Source organism: Malurus melanocephalus, unplaced genomic scaffold (genome assembly GCF_030028575.1).
Source record: "Malurus melanocephalus ecotype Western Australia unplaced genomic scaffold, MMel_1.1 scaffold_2, whole genome shotgun sequence".
In the NCBI taxonomy this organism is placed as follows: Eukaryota; Metazoa; Chordata; class Aves; order Passeriformes; family Maluridae; genus Malurus; species Malurus melanocephalus.
In genome coordinates this window covers 4,803,418-4,826,761 of record NW_026623234.1, presented here as the reverse complement: position 1 = coordinate 4,826,761, position 23,344 = coordinate 4,803,418, and the positions used below count along the sequence as shown (strand labels likewise).

Below are 23,344 nucleotides of genomic sequence, written 5' to 3'. Positions count from 1 at the left end.
TTTCCTTCCCTATGTTACAATTTCTACAGTTTATTATTATTCCTTTAAAGAAAACTAAATGTGCTTGTCACTTTGAGTGCCAGCATCTGGCTCCTGAGGCTTGTTTAAATTTGGGCAATGAACACCAGTAGAGCAACTTGCCTTTTGCCTACTGTCCTCTTTTGCCAAACTCCTTTTCTGAGAAGTTTGTATATTTTCAATTTTGTAGTGCATCAGAGACATGGTAGACATAGATGGCTCAGTTCAACTAACCTGTTTCAAATGAAACAGAGAAGAAACTTCTCACCACTCCTGCAACTCTTCTTTTTCTTTTTTTTTCCAAATCTGAGCTTTAAAGCAGCATGAATGTTAATTCAAATCKGATATCACAGTGTGCTTTTAATGCACAGACAAGTTCAATGTTTCTACTTTTGTACTGAAAACAGCAGAAATCTCTGCACAGCTCCAGGCTGAGACTTTCTTCTCAAGTGCATGTGAAATAACAAAGCTGAGAATAAAAKCAAGATGTACTGACAAAAGCGAAACAGTAAGATGGACTTTATATACTTTATGTGGCAGCCTTTCTCCCTTTCTCACTGCCCTTCTGCTCACTGTCACGTACACTTTTGGCACACTGATTTATTTGGCGGGTAAAAAGGAAGAATCTCAGGTTTCCTGAATAGAAAAGCATATTGCTGTCATTATCAGTGTCATCYGAAGCAGGGAGAAAACAAGACAGCTTTTGTGTAAAAACCCTGTCTGCTGGATGATGTGTTTCTGTTCAACACTCTCAAGAGCTGGTGCTCTTGCATCTGCCCCTTTCACACCCTGAACTTGGCTTGTGTTAACAGAGAATGCTGCCATTCCCTGCCCTGTCCCCAGAAGCAATCTGCATGCCTGAACACGGTGCTCCTGGGGCACCCGCCGCAGTGCCCGAGTGCCAGAAAAACACAGTGAAGTTCCAATCCCCCTCCTCTTTCTGAGAGACTCCCAGCAGAAGTGCAATCATGAGGAGCCAGGAACATGTGCATTTTCACATGGAAATGTAGGTCAATGTCTCACACAGACTCTCTCAATGTGGGAGTCAGAGGAAGCAGAGTTTTCTGACAGAGCAGGGTCATTGCCAAGTTACCCCGCTCCCAGACTCAAACGCAGGAACTCCGTCCTCCCCAAATAGAACAGAAAAGGCTTAGAAAGGGGGTGAGAGACTGCTGAGTGGACAGAAACCAGGCTGCTCTGATCCAGCCTCTTTTCCACATGTCCCATCCCCCACCCCTGCCCCTGCCAAAAGCAAGCAGGAGAACTTAAACCCCAGAATGATTAGCACTGCAGCGTGCAAGCCAGAGAGAATAGGCTGTTCCAACTGGAGATAACTGGCATTGTAAAACAGAGGAAGAAAACCATTTTCAACTGTGAATGAGAACAGAAGCAGCAACAAAACCCAGAGACCGGGGCCAGCTGTGTTCAGAAGCATTCTTGTTCAGGAGTTCTTTCTGCCAGCGAGTTAAAACTAGAAGATGATTTCTCTTACTCATGAAATACAATAAACATCAGAGCATGAAATCTCTGGTTTCCTTCCCATGAAAAGAGGACTCCAAGTAAATTAGCCAGACTGCTTCCAGCATACCTTGAGTTTATAATCTTCCTTTGCACAATTGGCAACACCCCACAGAAATTCCATTCCAGCTCACAATGCTGCTGTAATCAGGTAGGGAAAGCATAGGGGGCCTGGCAAATAAATCCTTGGGGAATGTGCTTAGCTGTGTTTGCACAGCCTGCTTTGGGTATCACCATTTATTCTGATGCTTGGTTACCTGTTGTTTGATCTGATTCTACAGCTAAGTATGCAATGATAGAAACTAATTCTGCCTGAAGTCAGACACATACCATTGCTCTCAAGAACTTCGAGAAGCAGATCAATTTTTCAGAGATATAGAGTACTCTGAACCKGGCAGAGCTACAGAATATTATCAAGCTTGATTTTCTGAGTGGAGTTGGCCTTTGACAATGGAAAACAAATCGATATTTAGAGACAGGGCTTAAAATTACTCTGAAACATGCAAATAGGCCTGATCTTTTATCAAACATCTGTGCCCTGTCTCCATCATTCCTACCTTTCCTGTACCATATCTGATACATTGCAAGCTCCTCACCCCTTGGACTTGCTGGCGCATCCAAAATCCTGCACTTGCTCTGGCATCACACAGCACAGGCTTGAGCTGGTGTGGGGCTCACAGGCACCTGCACTGGAACAAGCCACCACGGACCACTGCTCCATGCAGGAAGGGTGAGCACCCTGCAGTCACAGCTGCTCAAGGGCACTTCCCACAGGGCGCCGCATGCTTCACGTGTGCTGCAGTGTAATAACCTGTGTGCAGCAGCTGCAACGGAGCACTGATGTGATAACCTGCTGGCAAGGAGAATGGGGCCAGGCTGTAATGCTTAACTTTTAAATGTGAAGTTCATGACCTGCTCTTTGGCACACATGCCCCAAGCTGCCTCCTGTTAATTTTTCATGTTTTAAGTCTGTGAAATAAAAACTGAAACATTGCTAATAAGTTAGGAGGGCAAAAGATGGCCCAGGAAATGCTGTGGCTCAGGAGAGTCCTGTTATTTATGCAGGGCAGGGCACAACCCAGAAAGGCCATACCTGAAGAGTGCATGAATGGAGTGGTGCTCGACCATCAAATCCTGGCACCCAGACCACGCTGGCATTGCTGCTGGTGACTTGGCTTACAGTTACATTGAGAGGAGGGAGAGGCATGGCTAGAAAGGAAACAAAGAGACCTTTCAGCATACACAGAACTGAGCAGGTATTCACATGGAAATCGAAGAGGCTTGAGGCTAAAAATTATGCAATGAAATCACTAACAGAAATGTGGTACAATATCACAACTTTGGAGAGCATCCCTGACTGTTGTGAATGAAACTATTATTTTAACATTGAACAAGCTATTGTCAGCCATTCTCTCATTGTGCAGCACACTTGCTTGATGCACTCAGGCAGCGGTTGATCTCTTTGAGAGCGATGCCAGTGTGTGATGTTTACACCTTCACAGCTCTCTTCTCTACTCAGCTCTCTTCCCTGCCCCCTCCATTGCAGTGCATGACTCAGCCCTGTGCACACAGCTGCCTGTGGACCCACACTGTGAACTAAATCAGGACTTTAAAATCCCACCTCGGGTTCTCAGCCCAGCAGCTCTGCCAGCTCCAGGTGCAGGGTGGTTTGCTGTAGTGACCTGAAAACCCTGGAGCTGGATTTGCAGTTTGCCCTGCCTCCGGGTGTCCATCGCAAACTCACACTGAAACACCCTGGGACAGAGCCTGGGCTGAAAACTCTCCTCCTCAGGCTTGGGATGGATAAACTCTGTTTCATGGAGAGGAAATTCAAGCCAAAGGGAGCAYTTGTCACATGGCTGATACCACTTTGCAAATTAGGGGCAGGGCCAGGAATAAAATCAGGGCTCCCAGAGTGGATAGTTAATCAGATGCTTGTGCTTTGTACCACCACAGCACAGCACCAAAGTACTTGGCTTCCCTTCAGGATGCTAGATGCTTCCCTTTGACTTCTCCTTTCCTCTCACTGTAATTCCACACAGTTACTTCCTATCCTTCYACTTACTATCTCTTTTTCACCTCTGAGTTTTCATTCAGGCACCTCACTCCTGACAAAATTAGCAGCTTCATGAATAATAATCTCTCCACTGACCTTTTTCTCATTCAAAAAAATTTCTATGCTGATGCTGTAATACTTTTCTTGCAGCACCTTAACGAATTGTACCTCAGGAGTCCTCTATCAAAAACTCATCCTTAGGACAAGTCTCTGACTGTAGATCAAATCTGCCACCTCTCCTGAGTTGTAYCCATCAGAAAGCAGCAGTGGAGGAGTAATTGCAAGCCAGGATTTCTCCAGCTGCATCTTCCAGTCTGCCAGAGAGCACCTTTGTCTTTCACTGCACCAAGGACAATCACAATACTGCTGCCTTCAGCATTTCCCCAGGGCCATATTGCAGGAGAAATGCAGAGCCCAAAGGCCCCTCCCAGGACTTTACAGAAGGCCTAGAGGAGAGGATGGGGCAGGGAATAGATGGTGGCACAGATTAACCCTATAAAGGCTTTGTTGTCTGGTTAACCAGTTACCAGGACCCAGGGCAGGGGCCTGCCACCTCGATAATAACAGGGTGTGTGGGTGGGAGGTGGAGCAGCAGAGCAAGGGTCTGGGATGGAAGCTGGGAAAGAAGTTCTTCAGMGTTAACTTAGACTTTCCTGCATCTTTGTTTCATTCTCTTTTGATGTCAGTGTTCAGGTTTGTAAGCTTTTTGAGGGGAAAAAAAGTTTGCTTTTACTGCCTACTTAGGTATTGTTGAAACACTGCCCATAGTTCAAGTTTTTGCAGACACATTTTTAACTTTTGGGCTTAGCAACATGTAATTTTCAACACTGGATCGTAGGCCCAAAGGAGGTAGAATACACCAGTGAGGTTCAGCAGTGAGAATAAATAATCAACTGCTAACCAGTAAAGGAGACAGCAGCTGAGGAGGGCTGGTCCTGGCTTGCTAGGACCTTCCCCTAACTCTGCAAGCTGTAAGAAGGGCCAGATGCATTTCCCCATCATCTCTTGGGAAAACAACTGTGGGCGGCTGTTTCCTGTTGTGCTCTGAAACACGGGATACAACCCTAAAAGTGTTAGCTGCACACATAAAGGAGAGCAAAGCCTGCCTGAAAACAGGACCTTGAGTKTTAACCTAATGAGAGTTAACTTCCTCTGTGCTTGGAGAGTGGCTGAACAATGGGGCTTTGTACATGGCTGGGGACTGTGGGCTACAATAACAGTAATTTTCTGCTTGGAGTACACCCAGCACATTGTGGGCACTACAGAGAATAGATAATGAACAACAACAGGAGCAAATAGGAAGAAATGTTAACAGTTTGTCAATGTTCTAGCAAAAATATTTGCCTCTGGATACACAGAAGAAACTAATTGTTTAAAAAATTGTAGAAAGATTTAACAGTCCTCATTAGCAGATGGGTTTGTTTAAGAGAGGAAGGCCCTGATAATGCATGTGCAGACAACTACTCCCAGGAGTAATTTCATTGAATTCTGCATGTTCACAGGATCAAGAACTAAATAAACATTATTTGGCCCTGCCCTATTTCTGCTGGTTAGGAGCTTTGCTTTAATTTTACCAGGGCTGTACTAAATCTTTGAAGCTTTTCTATTTAGAAAAGCCTGATCACTTAGATTTATAACTACATTTTAGACCTATCTTCAAGGTATTACAGGTAAAACTCTTATGACTACAGCACTGGACTTGCGATTCAAAACTTGACTTTTGTTTCTAGAACATGCCACATACTGTTGTTGAGACACTTAAGCTTGCTCTTTCTCAGCTCTTGTGACACAAGTGTGCAATGGCAATATGTCCCTCCTAARCAGGCTGTGTGGATTCATTAGCTGATGATTGACCCCTGTGGAGCACTTTTCAGCTAAACATAATTGCTGGGAAATGAGAGAATTCTACAGCCTTTAACCCTTCATCTTATTAATAGTTAAAAAATCATTAATAATCTGGTTTAGTATTGAAAAAATAATTAAGCTTGTTTATGCTAAATATTTTTTCAAATTATGGCTTGATGACACTTTTTWAAAGCGTAATAGCTTTGGGAACTATTCTTAATTCTATCCCAGGATAAAAATATCCATAGAAGATATATTCCACAATAACTAACTCCCCTGTGTAGACAAGCCTTTAAGACAACAACTCCAAATGGTTTTAAATTAAGTTATAAATCTTTCCAGTCCAACATACTGCATTCTTGGCATAGCAGTAACCACAATGTCCTGAACAAAAACACACTCCAAGAGCAGTAGATTACAGCTGGATTTTGAACTGCCCTTTAATGAACATTAGCTACTACAACTGTGAGTTCTGATATGGATACAGACATAAAGGATTGCTTGTATTTGTGCTGAGAAATAAGCTACCGCTCGGAACAAATGATTCTTGTGCCATGCCTCTCCTGGAACTGATGATAGTGTAATTAAAAGTGCATTAAAGCATGACTAAAAATTCAAATGCAGAAGCATCTCAACATGAAGAGGAGGGGAAGAGCTTGCTTGGTTGCTCTGATTGTCCCCACTTCAGTCACCTGGAGGAACAGAGGAAATGTCACAGCAGCCTGGAGATTCCCAAATGGCAACTGGTCATGCACAGGCTAGGAATTATTTGTTTTCAATGAGCTTTTAAAGAGCAAACCATAAGAAAAATAAAATCCATAAAACCAGTGTGGATGAGTAGACCTTACTGGCCACTGTTGATCACCTTTCATGACTTTTTTCAGCATCTAACGTGATGCTAATAAAGGCAAGCACAAGTAAAGGCCTCTTTAGCTCTGACAAGACCCATATATCCCCAAAGCAGAAAAATTTCCCTGCTACAGATTTATAACAGCTTCATCTCTCACAAACAATTTAATAGCCCCAGCTCCCYCCTTTTCAAGGAAAAACTGTCATTTGACATTACATTTGCACTCCTGAACCAGATGTGGATTATTTTCAAGAGCCTGGGATACAGCCCTACAYAGGAAGTGGGAACTGCTGTTAGAACACAAAGTATTGTTCCAACTGCTGAGAGCTCCAACCAGTGCTGGCAGCTTTGAAACAACTCCTTGCATTAAGGAGTCCTGCTTTCCCTCCCCAGAGAGCAAACCCAAGGCCCTTGCCCAGCCCCTTGCACCCAGTCTCTCACCTTTAATTTGAACAGTGGCAGTCCGAGATGAAGACAATCCCTTCACGTTGTGAGCTTCGCAGGAGAAAACTGTGCTTTGATTAATACCTGGAGATCAGCCAAGAAAAGGAAAGAAAAGACAAATAGCCATATAATCCAGCTTCAACCTTCAGCAGAATTTCAATTATTTGTGACACCCAGCTCAGCTCAAGCTGTACAGGCAGTTCTGGGGGGTGAGCTGGCTGCCAGTCAGAGAAATGTGGATTGTAATGTAACTAATGTKCTTAACACATTTTAATGGAGGGAGCATGGCAGTGTATGAAAGATTCCATGGAAGTGTCAGAAAGCACTGAAAAAGAAGGAATAATCTGTCAGGATGGCAGCTGATAGTGCTCAGGTAGTAGATGTCTGCTGCTCACACTCTGGTGAGCATCTTTGGAGCACGGATTGTGCCGAGCTGTGAACTTATATAAAGCCCAATGCTGTGGGCCTCAGCCTACACCTGAGCAACATTCATCTTCTAACCGGGCTATAAGACCAGGCAAACTTCCTACCATCTGCTGCCCATTYCAAGTCAATGCCCACCTGCCCCTCACCTTGCATCAGACTTCTGAAGACATGTAAAGAAAGAAAGGAAGTTAAATGCTACTGCATCAGCACTGAAACACTTTCCAGGGGTGACACAAGCAAGAATTAGGTTCCCTGTCTTCTGTGAGTATCCATCCATCCAYCCATCCATCCCACAGGGCCTGAACATGGCATCATACTGATGTCTGGCTGYGCCAAGATGCATATAGGTATAGCAAATTAATCAAGAACTGACATAGATGGCAAGACTGCCTGGACAATTGTGGCCAGTGACTATTGTCGCTTGACTTAGCCCTCAGTTGCTTTAAAAGGCTCTGTCTGAGAAAAGTTACAGATTGGTACACTATGGGCACACAATTTAGGAAGCAAAAACATTTCAGACTGCACAGAGCAGCGTGTATAGTGTCCTTGACCTTTGACTCATCTCCCAAGCCTGAGATTAACAGCATTGCAAAGAAGGCATAATGGAGGAGGGGAGGGAGTGCTATTCTGATCCCTGTGAATCAGAGGAAGAAGCTGCCAGCAGGCTGAAGGCCAGGCAGCAGAGCAGAGCAGCACCTGACGTGGTAGGCCTGCCCCAAGACAGAACCTAACACAGCCCTGCCCCGAGGAAAATACAAACCACACCACAAACCAGGAACTGCGTGTTCCCTAGCACCATGCCAGCAGTGCTTTCCAAATACAACATCGCTGAACTTTCTAAATGCTTGCTTTCCAACCAAGTATTTTGTTCCTGTTTTCTTCAGTGTGATACTTTCTGCAGTAAGCAATGCTTGCTTTCTTACCGTCTTTTTTGACATGCTTTGGTAATCCAACCATGCAGATTGTGCCCTGCTRCATTTTTTCAGTTACAAAGACAAGCTGTGCCCAAGGGATACCCCAAAGTGCACTGAAAGCAAATAAAGGTGCTGACAACAATACATAAAACAGCAATTCGGAGAATCACCAGGAGCAGATGTCCTTCTTCAGGCCTCCAAGGACCCCCACAAAGACAGAAGTTTTGTGAGGCACCACGGATGAGTTTAGTGGAAGAAGGGTGACTTATTTTTTTATTGTCTTTCCCCTCTTGACTATTCATCTTTTCAGTTTCCATTTCAACAGGCAGATTATATCATAAGGGAGCAGTTTTCATTTCCAAATTGGAACAGCATCAGTAGCTATGTAAGAGAGGCAGCAGATGATTAAAACCATTGCAAATCACAAATCAGGTTCTGATTTGCGCATAAATGAGGTTCTAAGGGAAACCTGAATAGGATTGGATAGCTCAAAGGATAGCCAAAGACGTACAAAAACTCGCCATAGTGTAACTATATTAATATGGATTAAGAGGCCCCAGGGATGACTCTTAGTTGTAAAACCTTTTCTTTTTAARTAACTGGTTCAACTTTGGGTTAGGGCTGCTGAGAATAGTAGAACAACAGCAAAGAGAAAATGTAGCACAAGACTGCTGGACACCTAATTACAAAAAAGTTACTTTTAAGAAGTAACTACAAGACTAACTGCAGTCAGTTCCTGGTGGAGATATATTGCCCTTCTCTGGAAGTGGTCTGAAGACAGGCCCTAACACCTACTGGTTCCTGATTTTTTGCTGCTGACTCTTCTGGGAAAGGCTCTGCTCTGGCGCAAACCTTGGTCTTGGAGGGTATCAACCTGCCCATTTCAGCACTGATACAATCACTTTTAAAATGTCARTTATATGAGGCAGTCAGATTTTAATGATAAGAGCATCCAGCAGGCCTGCAAAAACAGAGAGGGGGTGGGTAAAAGAGGGGAAAGCAGTGCTTGACAGGGCTGTGCACAGACTGAGGGGATGGCATCTGTYATATGTGAACACTTGGAGAGTTCCAGGAGAAATGGCACCACTAGACTCCCTTAATCTAAMCATGAACACCCTCCATGAGGTGGAACAAGAAGCACCCAATGCATCATCTGTTCGGTGGCATCTTCAACAGGAGTGCTAGCCACACCCAAACATGCCTCAAGCCAGCAGAAAACACACTGAGCAATCATCACCCCTCGAGATAATCTTTGTGTGCAATCATGACCACTCAACCCTTAATACAAACACCATTCCCACGCTACRTGGCTACCCAGTGTTCAAGGCTCAGAGCTCTTCTCCTCTTCTGGTGCTTCAAGTGATCCCCTGCAGTGGCAGCAGCCTTACCTGACACATTTAAGATGGAGGGGGAGACATCTGGAAGCCCCACTCGAGAGTCTCCCATCCACCAGACAATTGTCACTGGTTCAGGGGGACCAACAGCAGCACAGGCCATATGAAAAGGGGCATTAGGAGACACAGACACATCTTCAGGTTCCACTGTAAAGTAGGGCACACCTAGAAAAGCAACAGACAAGTGACAATAACTGGAGCAACTGCCTCTTCTTTATTTCCACTAATACCAGTGCCCAGCACTGGACACCCATCTGTCCTGCTGCTGTGCCGAATCCGACACCCTCAGCCCTTCACAAGAGCCAAGGGTCAGATATGCTGGTCACCTCAGGGCACGAATGCCTAAATACTACCACTAGAAGCCAGGGAGAAGGAGTGCTTGCTTCCCAAAAAGTCTTTGAAAAAACACTTTCACTTCAAGACTCCCCTGTGAAACAGGTTTTAGTGGCAGTATTTTCTCAATTTTTCAGCTGGAGAGATTGGAGTTTAAAGAGGCAACAGTCAATAACTTCAGTGGTGGCAGACACCACTTTAAAAGACAGCTTAATCCAGCTGCAGATACTTTTTGCCATGCATTAAAAAGTGAAGCTTGAGAAAGTGTTGAACTACCAGCTTTAACAAACCCATGATTGAGGAAAGCATCCCCGCGGTGAGAGGCTGGGAGCATTTACAATGCTCTCTCTGGAGCTTAATTGACTGGAGATGCCTTCCAGCACACTCTGACACAACGACAACCGGGCTGCCTTGGAGTCAGGGGTAATTTGTTTCAGAGCTGAAGGCTATCCACGGACACAGCTCTCTTGGTAATTATCTGTTTCCCACCATGGAAAGACTCCTGGTTGGTACGAGTCTCAGGCCCACAGGGAGCAAAGCACAGCTGCAATGCCACCTACCTCAGGTCATCTCTAAGTGGCAATAGCTGAGTGTAATTCAATGCATCAAGAGATGTGGCTCCTCTTACGGGCAATGCCAAAACTCTCATAATTTCAGTGCTCCAAAGCAGCCATCAGCAACACTGCTGGCCAAGCAGGACAGCCAGTATGTACTTCTGGTGAGTGGTGGAAGAGCTGAAGGCTCAGAGAAATGTTCTGTTCCYTTCTATACAGAAATCTTTGTGTGTCAAGCACTGCTGCCACTGACTGCACTTACCCCAAAATCAGGTATTCTCAGCTGGAAAAAGCGTGTTCTGGACACTGCTGATCTGTTGCCTTACAGAAACAGAGGAACTGACAACATTGTGCATTCACATGCTGTTATTACACTGTCTGTCCCTGGCCAAAGATAACAGGCACAGGGGCTTCCACTGGGGTGGCAGATGCTGAGCACCTCCACCAGCAGGCAATTAACAGAGGTGCCTAAATAGAGATTTAGAAGCCTAATGCTTGAGATTTCCTCCAAGCTACAGCCAAAAGTGCTTTCCTCTGTCTTTCACTGACTGTCACTTTATCTTTCAGGTGGCAGTTTCTTTGTGCCTTGCTTGCTTCCTTCCGTTGGACTAGTAAGTAAATGAATACACTAAAACAGGTCTAAACCCAAGTCTCTTGTGGAATGACAGAGTCTATCTGTGCAGAGGCTAATGTTCAGGAAAGGTCAACATAATAGCACACTACTTGTTTTTGCTGACATATTTTACTTTTTTTTTATTGCATTCATACCTAAACAATAAAAATGAGTAAGCTTTTGCGATACCAGCTGAGACACCTCTGCATGCTTTGCCCTCCTTCTCCAAAGATTAGAAGGGGAAATAATCACCATTTCTCTACCTGTGAGCAGATTATTAGAAATAATCACCCTTTCTCTACCTGCCTCCTGTCCATTTGTCATGACACCCAAGGTAAACTTTCAGGAAGATCCTGCCTAGCTGGGCAGGTTTTCTCACTTTGGGAGCAGCTAAACAGAGCAAACAAGACCACAATAAAAAMCCTCCCATAGCTGAGCGAGTGCAGCTGACTCATACAGCTGAGGAACTCGCACTACCCCTGTCCRTATGTTACCGGGACAGCTCGCTGCCTCTGACACATTTAGTCTCCCAGTTCCTGGTACAAGAGGTGAGTGGCAGCACATCCCTGTCACAGATGCACCATGGAGGCACTGAGTGGCCAGCAGTCATGAAATCAGTGGCAAAACAAGGAAATTATTCCCCCTTCCAAGAGAGCATCCAACCTATAAGGCTGATTATTTTTTTGTACAGCTCTTTTTTTAGACAACGGGAATGTGTCCACGGTGTGGCTTGGGCTCTGACTGTAGCCACACTGAGGGGTAACAGCACCAGGAACAGCCACTTAGTCAGAGGTGGAATTTCAGAGGGAAAGTTCCGTAAGAAACATAATCTGTTTTTTTAAACACTCCACGGTGTGCCTCTGAGATCACCTCTCCAGACATCAAACACCATAATGTTCTCAGTAAGGCCAGAGTCAAGTTTCTAAACTAGGAAAGAGGCTTAAAATAATTTTGTTTTTGTAAATTCTTAGAAGTCTTGCATAAGATCTAACATTTTTATTGCAAAAATAGTTCAAATACCATTGCTAAAAATTCTGGCAGATACAGACTCTCTGAGCAGATCTCAAGGCAGATCTTATACAGTACAGAAATCCAGTCAAGTTGACTTTAAGTTAGATCGCCAGCAGTCCACACTTGATTGTGTGCCACACTGAATTGTGTCAGCCCCTACTGAAAGCTGCAAAACGTCAGAGGACAGTTGTTATCGATAGAGAAACCACTGCTAGACAAAGCTGGCACACCCAGGCAAGAAATACACAGAGATAACAGTGAAGGTGGGACTGATAGGCTTTTGCATTCCCAGGTGTTTTCTTATGCTAAGAGCTGACACATTTTTAGAACTCCACCCCTTATCACTACTTGTTAATTTTTAATTTTATCCACCAACTCCCTCTACACATTATTACATGCCCAGTTCAAGTTTAACTACCTTCTGCCATACTTGCTTTTCTCATAAAGGCAACTGGTTGCATTTTCTTCACTTCTGCTGCAAGTTTTGGCCTTCATTTTCAACACACTCTGCCGCTGGTTTTTGTGACTTCGGTATTTTTGGCCTGCACAGCCCAGAAGGGTGCCTTGGTTTTTCCAGACAGCTTAGCACACGGAGTTACCCAGCCGTTCCTAATGCACCCACCCATGCAAATGCAGCCATCTCTGGAGCAGGCCACCGTAACTGGACAGAAACTGGAACTCTGCACAAGAAAGTGTTTTAAGTTGTAAACAAGTTCCCCAGTTGAAACTATACCTGAAAATTTAGGTGTACAAAAGCCTGGGATTTATGGAAGGCAGAATGTATTACTCTTCTTGTGAGAGCTGCTATGAATGTTTCCATGCTCTGAGTGAGCGAGACCTTTGCTGTAAAACACTCTCCCTGCTCCCCTGTTTAGGACTGACAGTTCAGCTCTGGCCCAAAATGTTACCAAGTGCATCCAAAAAACTATTTCTTGCTGCAAATGCACTGTTTCTATCAATGTCTTCACCAAATATTAAGCCATCCCATGACTACTAGGATGAGGATCTGAATCACGGCTCAAAGGAAATGAAACTAGAGAAAGTAAGAAGCCACTGATCCACATTGCCTTGGGTGACTTATGGACAGCTGTGTAGAAGTTATTCATATCAGACAACCCTGGACACAAAAGTGACACATGGAGCAGTCACAGTTATCAAGTGCTGATGTACAGCACTTCTTCCAACTCACAACTGAGTTAAAACTGTACATTGCCCACAAAGACCTGTWTGGCTGATACACAGAACCAGGCTGTGACCCTGCTTTGAGAAGTGGGCTGGATCAGATGAGCCTCACGGATCCCTTTCAAACTGAATTATTCACACCTCTATGAATTATTTAGAGATGACCACAACAATGGATTTAGGAGCTGGAAAGAAACATGTTTGYAGGAAAAGATCTTGTTTCCTAACATGCCAAAATAAAACCAGAAGGCAAAGAACTGACAGCTCTGCTCCTTGAAGCAGTTCTCCTATTTCCTACTCCTTCTCTGTAGCGATCTCCCTGCAGTTAGCAGCAATGGTTCAGAGCCAAGAAGCCTGTCACTGGAGCAATCTGCTCTCACACTTCGACCTAGAGCATATTGGTGGGTCAGCCCTGGAAGGAAACCAGCACTACTACTCCTCCTTACCTTCCACTATGAGCCACACTTGTTGTGATTCTTCCTTCTTCCCCCCGTTCTCAACCTGGCACCAGTACTTCCCAGAATCTGTCCGCTCGACGGATTTCAAGCTGAAAAAAGTCAAAAGCCATATCGATATTTTATGTGGATAAAGCATGTTTTTGCCCCAAAGGACCCTCCAGCATTTGGCAAACCAGATGCATGGAAAACACCCACTGACACACAGCCAGCTCTGGGGAGGAGATCAACAGCCAGCCAGCACAAAGCACATGGAGAAATAGCAGAGATGGGAGGCTCCTCTCTAAAGTGGGTGGAGAGAGTCCTCGCAGAGCACACAGTCTTCCTCCAAAACATCCTTGCAGAAAACCAGTCATCTGTGTCCTCTGAGGATAGGAAGGGGTCATCTCAATCCTGAACCATGACTCTAGYTAGCCTTCAAGTGTGACAGCTCGGCTTACAACATCTGAGCTAGCAGGAAACTCCAAGCGCAAACCTCCATTGAGCTCACCTGCTTCACCTCAGGTGACAGGACTGGCAACAGCCTCGCACAGGAACAGATGGGTCAGAAAAGGGCCCCCCTCACCTTAACTGCACTCACTGGTGTTCTGATTCCAGGAGTGGCTCACTCTGCAAATTCCTTGGGCCTCCCAGTTGGTGCTTTCAGGGGGCTATGCTGGTGCGTGGTGAGTAAGGGCACAATTTGGTCCCAAAGCAACAAAGTCTCTGCTACCAAAGGCTCAGAGTGAGACTCAGAGAGGCTGTCAGTGCACCAGTGCTGACTGCTCCCCGCGGGATGTGCAGCCATGCATCTGCTGCCATGCAGGGATCCTCTGCAGAGCTGATGCCCACCTGTCTAACGCTAGCAGTCCTCCTTGCAGAAGGGGAAGAACGTCTCAGGAAGGAAGACAGAAAAGGGAGAGTGTTTGCCGAAATGCACAAAATGGACCCACTACAGCCTGATTTTCAGAGCTGGACCTTCAAATGGCATCAGCCGTCCYGCCCAAGTTCTGAAACACAGTGGTCACAGCAGAGAGTCACACGTGGATGGTAGAAATTATCTTTTTTTAGGAGAAGAAAGGAAAAAGAAGAATAAGATTCAGACACATCCAGATTTAGCATCCTAACTTTTCCTGCTGCCACAGAGAATTACCAGTGGAAGAAAACAAGAGGCAAGAAAGGAGATCAGAATGAGATTGTAAAAGGCAGAGTTAACTAGTGGAACCTGGAGGGATGTAAACAGTTTCAAGACAAACTGTTTCCAATGTTATGCAATAGTTCACTGTGCACAGATGTTTTTTCCTACCAAAATATTTCTTACAGACAAGCTTTACACAGAGACTTTTAGCTGGTGGAATTGAAGACTGTGCAATGTCAATCCAAGAAACCTAAGAGGAGATGAGGCCAGAGCTCAGGGAAGTGATTCTCAGTCAGTCGACAGTTTTGAACTCTCATGSTGTTGGTATGTTTGCCTGTACAAGGTTTTTTAATGCATAAAAAAAGACAGAGCAGAACCTTGGGTTTTGTTTAACTCAGTACTTCCAAAACTAGCTGACATCCCTCTTCTGCTGAAATAGAAGTACAGAGTTCTGCTTTGCGCAGGAGTTTTTAAGCCTCTGAATGGGGCAGGACTGATACCACGTAGTATAAATGTGGATTTGAATGCAATGAATTAGGATTCATTGCAAAATKAATCAAGGATGGTTCAGAGGACAAATATTCCTCCCCAAAGAAGGAAAGGGGATGTAGTCCTGGGAGTCTCATTTCAATTAACAATCCTCACCCTTTAAGAAGACTGATAGCTCAAAAGAGAGAGTAAGAGAACAGGATGAGTATGAGAGAGAAAACCTATTTATACTGCTGCATGGCAGAACAAGATGAGCAAACAAGGCAAGAATATCCTCTCACCTTGAAGTCACGCCTCGAGCATCACAAGCATTAGCAAAGCACCTGTCCCCACAGTAGTCAGAAAACCAATATGGTTCTAGTGCATAAAACCTCAGCACTCAGTGGCTTCAGTTCTGCTCTCAGTTATGCCCTTGCCACAGTGAATTGCAGACCTACGGACCCCGCCCCACTGAGGCTACAGCAGTTGCAGATACAGCTGACAGCAGAAAACTGTGCAATAGTTTCCATGATATTCTTCTTTCTCTGCATCTGTTGTACCTGAGGAAGCCGATCCAGTGTTCTTCATCTACTGGAATGTACACCTGGTCTACGCTTTGCACCACTTCTCCGTCCTTGATCCACAACATCTCGGGATCTTCCATTCCCTCCAGGCTGCAATTTAGTTTCACGGGTTGACCCTGGGACACCTTTAATTTGATTGGAGGTCCTGTAAATTTCATACCTAAAAAAAAAATACTACTCCGCCCCACCCCCAGAAGAAGGGGGGTTGGAGTACAKCAAATTACTCTAGGTTGATGGTCCAGAATTACATACCCTACCAGCACACGCTGCAGAGGAGTGTGTTAGTCTCAGCACTGCTCTACTATGTCTGCTAAGCAATAGTCAAATGCAAGTACTGAAGGCACAGTTGCTGGAGAAAAGTGGTGGTTCAGTGTGTACATGGGGATTTTTTCAACTCATCTAACAGCAGGGTGATGTTCTGCAGAACAGTGCCCAAGCAATCACGCACAGAAACGCCGGGAGCTTCGCCATGTCAGTGATCCAGCAGTGCTAACTGCATTTGTTCAACACGCTACCACACCTCCCTCTTTTCCCCAGGCCTGAATTTAAGCTACGGTGTTCTTGCACTGCTAAGAAATCATCATGCTTGCTCCATTGTATGCATCTGTAAAGAGCTTGGATATGAGAAAGAAGCAATTATGTCTTGTTATTCAGCATACACTGTTCCCCGGCTTTACAGAAAGCTTCTCTGCAATTTGCAACACCCATGAAAGCAAAGCCTATTCCACAGTACACCTCAGTGAGGAGCAGAACTGTTTAGAGAACAGATATTTCTGTCGTGTGACGTGGGTGTGTGCTGAGTGAGCTGTCTGTAGGACCCTTCAGTCCAGCCAAAGGTCCCCACTGTACCCAGAGCTACACCATTGCAACCCCAAAGCAGTAGGGGCAGAGCTGGTGAAGCTGCTCAGGTTTGTGTTGACACAGAAGYGATCAGCATTTGGCCCAGAGCACTGTTGCATGTGTGGGTGGACGGGGAGTGTTTCCCTCAAGCAGAAGCGAATGTATGGAATTTGTTACCATGAGAAGACACGGAAGCCAACTATCTAAGCGCATTTAAGAAAGCAAGGCATATAAAGAAGGAACCAGAAGATCAAAAGAGACCGTGGGAAAGCAGGAAGGTAGAAAATAAATGTAAAGTTAGTTTTGTTAGGGAGAGTGGCTATTTCCTATGCAGTGGCACAGGACTGACAGACCAGAACAGGTCTAGCCTAGACCAGTATTATGCCCTGGCAGTGGACTCCACATCCTTCAGAAAAAAATTACTCCATCACTCTTGCCTGGCCACATATCACAGTACATTACAACTTCACCCAGTTCACCGGTTGGTCAACTTCTCCCAGGATGCCTCGCCAGCTCACAGAACCAGTCAGAAAGCATCGCTAAGTGAGCAGCCTTGCTGCTCTCAAACTCTGTTACAGCCTTACTGGTGATCCAGCACAGATTTCAGATGTGCCACTTCCCTTCTCGCCAAAACGCCACCCTCCCACAGCCATGAGGACACCACCTCACAGGGAAGAGGAGAAGCAGAGGAATTCACAGCATGGTTAGAACAGCTGGGAGAAGGGGAATCAGCACTGCTGGACCAGCCAGTGCTCTGCCACCAGCAGCCCGTTCCCAGATGAGTACACTGGTCTAGGAGCAAACCCAGAACACAGGCAGAAYGTTTTTACTCCTCTCTTTAATGAGATTCCCAAGCTGTTTTCCCACACTCACTCTTTTGCCTTTCTGYCTGCTGTTATTCATTTAGCAAATTCACAGAAAGCACTGGAAAAYGGACAAGCTGATAGTTTGAGTTTAGTTGCTACAGCTCCTTTGCTGGGCTAAAGGTTTAATCATCTTGGGTGAGGATGAGCTAACCTCCCATTACTTAACTCAAATGCAACAMAAATTACGTGTCCCAGTGCATGCCAGAAAGCATCCTCCCTTTCACCACTCACAGTACTGGACTATAACATGAAAGCTTCATAGCAGCTCTCTCTGTGGTACAGAAAACTGATGTAGCCAGGCTGCTAAGCATCCGCACAAATTGACATTTTTATTACAGCTGCCTTCATGGAAAATCAAACTATTCAGCATCCTTCAGACTGCCCTGCCGAAAGAGTTAGCCACAAATTAAGCAAAGAAATACTGTTAGTGACCCTTTATAGTTTTCAGTTTGCATAGAAGTCAGTGATRTAGGAAATTAACATACAGTACAAATGTTCAGTCAGTTGTACATACTGTCCAGGTATAATCCSTCCATCAATATTAACTGAAATGAGGAATCAGAGATTGGGTATTTTTAATAACTTCACAGGTCAAAAATGCAGTTTTGGCTGCAGCATCTCTTCCTCCAGGTATCAGGAAGAATCACATAGGAGGCAAATAGGAATTTTAATTTCCACCTATTCCTCGTTCTACTCTTCTGCTCACCATTTCTCATCTGACAACATTCTGTGCAAGATATAATTTCATCCAAATAGGTTCTGCCAAGTCTACCTGTAAGAGCTGCAGACTGTGAAATGTACAGATAGGAAATAAAACTGTATTAAATTTCTTATCAAGCAGTTGTCTGAATTGACAGCAAGCGAACACACTAGTTGCCAAAATACATGACACATCTGTTTRTTTGTTTTTCAAACTTGTTACCTCTGAATTTTGGTTCCTAAGGACAGAATGTTTTTTTGTGAAGTTGTGCTGGGAGCGGAGAGAGAGAGGAAGACGTCTGCTCATGCACGCCAAGGTAAAGGCTTTTTGCTCGTCAGATCCCTTAGGACACTGATCTGGAGATGCAGCCTGTGCCACAGGCTCCCCAGCCCCGTGCCACTGCACGCACACCGCTCCACACACAGCGCGGAGCCCCAACTCGCGCTCAAGTCGGGAGGAGGCTGGCCGGGGCGCCGAGACGCGACAGCACGCTGCCCTTCCCTGCCGACTAGGGGCTGAAACTTCGGGAAATTAGTTCAGGAGGAAAAAAAAAACAACAAAAGCCCCTCAGGAATGCATTAGCGCCCGGCTTTCCTCGGCGACGGCCCGCGCTAGGCACATACCAGAGCAATGCCTCCGCAAACACCGGGATTACTCGCTACTCTACTCGCAGGCGGGCGAGGCTCGCACAGCCCGGGCTCCCCGCCGGCTCCCGAGCGCCACGTCGCTGTCCCCTCAAACGCGGCGGAGCCGCCCGTGCCCGGCCGGGAGGGGCAAAATGCACCGGCCCCGACCCCCACCTGTAGCTGACTGAAGCCGCCGCACCGGGCAGACCGGGCACCCCGGCTCCGCGCCCGGCCGCTCCTGCCCGGCGACCCTCAGCGGGCTGCCGACACTATCGTAGAGGCGGCGGGTCGGGAGCTGCCCGCGGGGGTACACGGCCGGCGGCAGAAGCCGAGCCCCGGAGCCCTTCCCGCCGCACCCGGGGTCTCGGGGGGCACTGGCCCGCCGCCATCCCGCGCCGCCAGCGGGCTGTCAGCCCCTCTCACCTGCCACGGCAGCGACGTCCCGGAGCGCCGCAGCCCAAAGTCCCAGCACGAAGAGACGCGGGATCGCCATGCTCCGCTTCAGCTCCATCGCTCCCGCACCACCATCCTCCCCCCTGCCTGCTCCCGGCGCCGTGGGGGGCTCCCACCGCCCGTGCAGGCGGAGGCGGCGGCGACGGCGACAGCGGCTGGAGCAGCCCCGCGTCGCTGCCCGAGACCGGGCTCGCCCGGGAGGAGACGGGGACGCTCAAACTTCTGGCTCCGGCCGGGGCGAGCGGCGGGAGAATCGGCTGGGGGGCGACGGCGCGGGTCGGTGGGGTCGGGTCGGGTCCGGTCCGGTCGCCGCCCGGCGATCTCCCCCTGCCGGCTCGGCCGCCGCGACGCCACTCTGCGGCTCCGTCCGTCCGTCCGTCCGTCCGTCCGTCCCTCCCCGGCCAGCAGCCGCGGCCGCCTCCTTCAGGAAATGGCGCTCTCGGGCGGTCACCGCGCGCTGTGCTCCCCCTCTGACATCACGCTCATGAATATGCATGAGCCGAGCGCCCACCGCCCCCGAAGCGGCGAATCACCGCGCCCGCCGCCCCCGCTCCGCCGCCCCGGGACGGGACCGGGGCTCCGAGCCCCCGGGAGGGCGGGCCGGGCCGGGSCGGGGCGGGGCGGGAGCGGCAGCGGTCGAGGAGGTGTCTGGAGGAGGCGCCCCTCGGGAGCTGCTCCGCCGGGCGGCCTGGTTTCCAGAGCGCCGGGAGCGGGTGACCCACATCCGCGGGAGCTGCCGGGGCACCGGCTGTCCCCCTGTAGGCCTGCGTGTGGAAGCAGAGGCCAGCCTGGCCCCTCTGGAGCCCCYGCGCACCATCCAGCCCCACAGGGGAGGAGGACTTGGGGCCACCACCGGGACTCAGCCCCCCAAGCCGAGGCTCTGCCGGGATGAGCAGAACCCCCCCTCACGCACACAGCACCCCCGGCTCCATCACCCTYGGCCGGTCCTCTCCAGCTCCTTTCGGCCACACTCTCCTCACCGTTCGGCCTCCGGCTTCGGGGATGCCGGTCACCCCGTCCCGGCGGCTGAGCTGTGGAGAAGCACCGACAAGGKGGGGAGATACACCCGTGCCCTTCAAGAAGGATCGGCTCGGCCCTGACCACTTTTCTGCTCGTGGAAAAGTAGGGAGAGAGCCTGGGAGGGAGATCTCTGCTGCTATAGGGTTACTAGCACGCTGTGGGAAAAGCCACTTAGAAATGTTTTTTTGAAAAATCTGGCGCTGCCGATTTCGTAGGAGTTACGGTGGGAATCTGGGTTGAAAGGCGCCATAAGGAGCAATATAGTTGCAAACAATATAGATGCAGCTTTTAGCTCTGCCACAGCCATCAGTGTGCAGCACTTGCCCAGCAGCTCCTGCAACACTCTGGAAACCTGGCTAAACGGAGGAGGGTAGGGAAACTGCATTATCCCCAGGAGCGGGATGAAGAAACTGAGGCACAACAAGCTCATATAATTCCATTCCAAACTCTAATCTTCACTCCCCCCTCAAGTCATTTGCATTTCTGATAGGAATTCCTAGGGGACTGGAGCAATGCCAAGAAGATTTCATTACTGGAATGGAAATGTCAGTCCCTCCTCAGTGCCTCCTGCTGCAATGAGGTAGCTGGGAGGAGATACTGACAAAGCCATGCATTCGAACGCTTGTAGGAAGTCTAGTCGCTCTTGGGGACAGGAAATCGCCGGGATCACTACAGCTCTTAGGCTGAGAGGTTCTGTGCTGGTGCTTGCTAAAAGCTTCATGCACACTTGCTGTCGTTTGTGTCTCTCCTCCACGTATCCCTCCAGCTACGTGGTGTGCTTCTGCACTTACGGCAAATAGCACCCTCCAGAAMGTAGCTACTTTTGCAGATTTTAGTTGTCTCATGAGCAAAAATAATGGCCATTAGAATAACRACATGTTTCTATGGTGTTTTCCTTYGAAGGATTTCTTCCAGYCCTGCAATTACAGAGGCTTACACTACACTTGGTCCGTCCCATGGGCTCAGGAAGTGCTCCAGTTGTTGTAGCACAGGCCAGATTCTGGGCCAGTGTAAGACAGCAAAGCTTTGCTGGAAGCGGTAAACCAAGGAGAATTTTCCCCATCAGGAAATCTGTCCAGCTCCTCTGAGAAGGGCTTTGTGTTAGCAGTGACAGGCAGGAAGAGCCATATGAAAATTGGGCTGCAATCCTGCAGGCACTGCCAGTTGGAATGCAAACTGCAGTGGGAAAACTTACAGAGGAATGCAATATTACCATGCAAAAATCAAAGGAACTAGCGAATCTCAAATGTTTTTAGGAACTGAAGACAAGTAAACTCTCTTGGCCTCTTGTGGCACTGAATTAAGCACCATGGCTTTATTCTTCAGGCTGTAACATCAGTGASGGTGCTCACTGTTCACACACACAGGACACGGCCGTTGGCTCTCTGGATTACATTCTTTCCTTAATTCTGCTGCAATAGTGTGTTGYCACATCTCAYCAGACTTCYTGGGAAGTGTAGGTATATTCYAGAAAATACCTGAAGAGYTATACAATAATCCAAAGGTGAATGCCTAGTACTAGGAGACTTCTGAAGAYGAAGGAAGAAAGAAAGGACAGAAGAGAGGGAGAGGAACATAAGAAGGCAGAACAAGGGGAAGTATTTGCTGGACTTACTCACTTTCCTCTACTGTTCAGCCTCTTCTAACTACTGAGACCCAACAGGACATCTGGGACAGGTTATCCAAGTGAGAAAGCACCCCAAACCACCCATTTCCATATGAGAAGCCATAGCCCTAAAAGTTCAACAAAAGCTGCTGACACATGCCACYGGCTCCATTGTCAAAGTAGTGACTCTGCAACTGGATACAAAATCCCTTTGGTTTGTGCAACAGAGCTGCTTGGTTTGCTGGGGGATTCAAGAACTTGTCCACTCCATCTGAGCCGGGATTTGAAAAGCAGCATTACCCCTCCATGGCTAGGGAGCAGATTCCTCATCCTGCATGGGGAAGCTGTGACAATGGCAGGAGCAAGGATGAAGTGGCATCCAAGGGCTGCAGGAGCACAGCAGTAGCTCTGTTCTACAGTGTAGGAGACCCAGGATGGCTAATCAGGTGTTTCCTGAGTGGGAGATCTGTTGAAGCCAGCATATTTAGTCCCAGGCTAGAACAAGAGCTGCTTCCAGCTTTTCGGTCATCACCAGAGGCTACAGCAAGTGACAGGAAGAAGCTCCATGTGTGTGAGGGCTTTTGCAGTTTAGGGGTGGCTTCTCAAATTAATGCCCCAAAGTTGGGCCAGAACASAGTGATTGAGGAAGCAGAAACCCTGAGGACTTTCCAAACCTTGCCAAGGACACAGTCTGAGGGCTACTGGATAACACAGTGGCTTTTCAGGTTAAACTGGGAATAAACTCTCTCCATTTCTGCCCAACCCATCATAATGGATTGTTCATGTCAGATAATAATAGTGTTTAACGTGGCCGCTTCGGAGGACCCAAATATAACTCTCCATCTTGGAATACGTGTGCRACAAAACTGGTCATCCCAAGACCTTGAATATGATATTTAAAGCCACRTGTGGCTGCAGCAGCAGCAGCTCACAAGAAGGCTGAAACTCATCCTGCCTGTGTCTGGGCTAAGCTTACCATAACTGAGTTATGATGCTCATTTGGGAATTATCTTAGCTACAGATGAACTCTGTTCTCTTTTAATTTATATTATTCTGCCATYTCTTCCTTTCTTCTTTCTTCTCTTCCTCTCTACCATCTTCTTCAGTAAGCAACTGTGTTGAAATATTCCAGCCTCTCTGTTTCAGCCTCCTCCARCTCTTACATCTTTCTTATGTATTGGTTTTAACTTTCTGAGTGAATAAAGACAACAGGTAACCATATTAAAGACTTGCATCTACTTTGTCTTCAGAATACAAATGTATCAGGTATGAGTCTGAGCTTTGAGTTCAGGCCTGATCCTTTCCTAGTTCCCAAACTCTCCCAGCTTTGGGTGTGGCAGGTAGCACAGTGTAGATGGGAGACTAGGATTGGGTCACTGTATGGTGGATCTAAATTTGGATTTTTCTCTAAGTTTCAAGGTTATCCAGTTTGGCCCCAGCCCAATCATAAT

General features: G+C 47.3%; 1 protein-coding gene across 1 annotated transcript in view; it reads right to left on the bottom strand.

The window, feature by feature from the left end:
* TYRO3 (TYRO3 protein tyrosine kinase) overlaps positions 1-19,860 on the bottom strand; it is a 41,530-nt gene extending 21,670 nt beyond the window's left edge. Inside the window, exons 1-6 of the mRNA XM_057365712.1 lie at positions 19,238-19,860; positions 15,759-15,942; positions 13,605-13,705; positions 9,460-9,630; positions 6,729-6,815; positions 2,630-2,745 (exon numbers count right to left, since the gene is read on the bottom strand). Of these exons, the coding sequence (XP_057221695.1) occupies positions 2,630-2,745; positions 6,729-6,815; positions 9,460-9,630; positions 13,605-13,705; positions 15,759-15,942; positions 19,238-19,325 (747 nt within the window). The 5' untranslated portion in view covers positions 19,326-19,860. The remainder of the gene's footprint in view (positions 1-2,629; positions 2,746-6,728; positions 6,816-9,459; positions 9,631-13,604; positions 13,706-15,758; positions 15,943-19,237) is intronic.
* Positions 19,861-23,344: the final 3,484 nt, after the last annotated feature.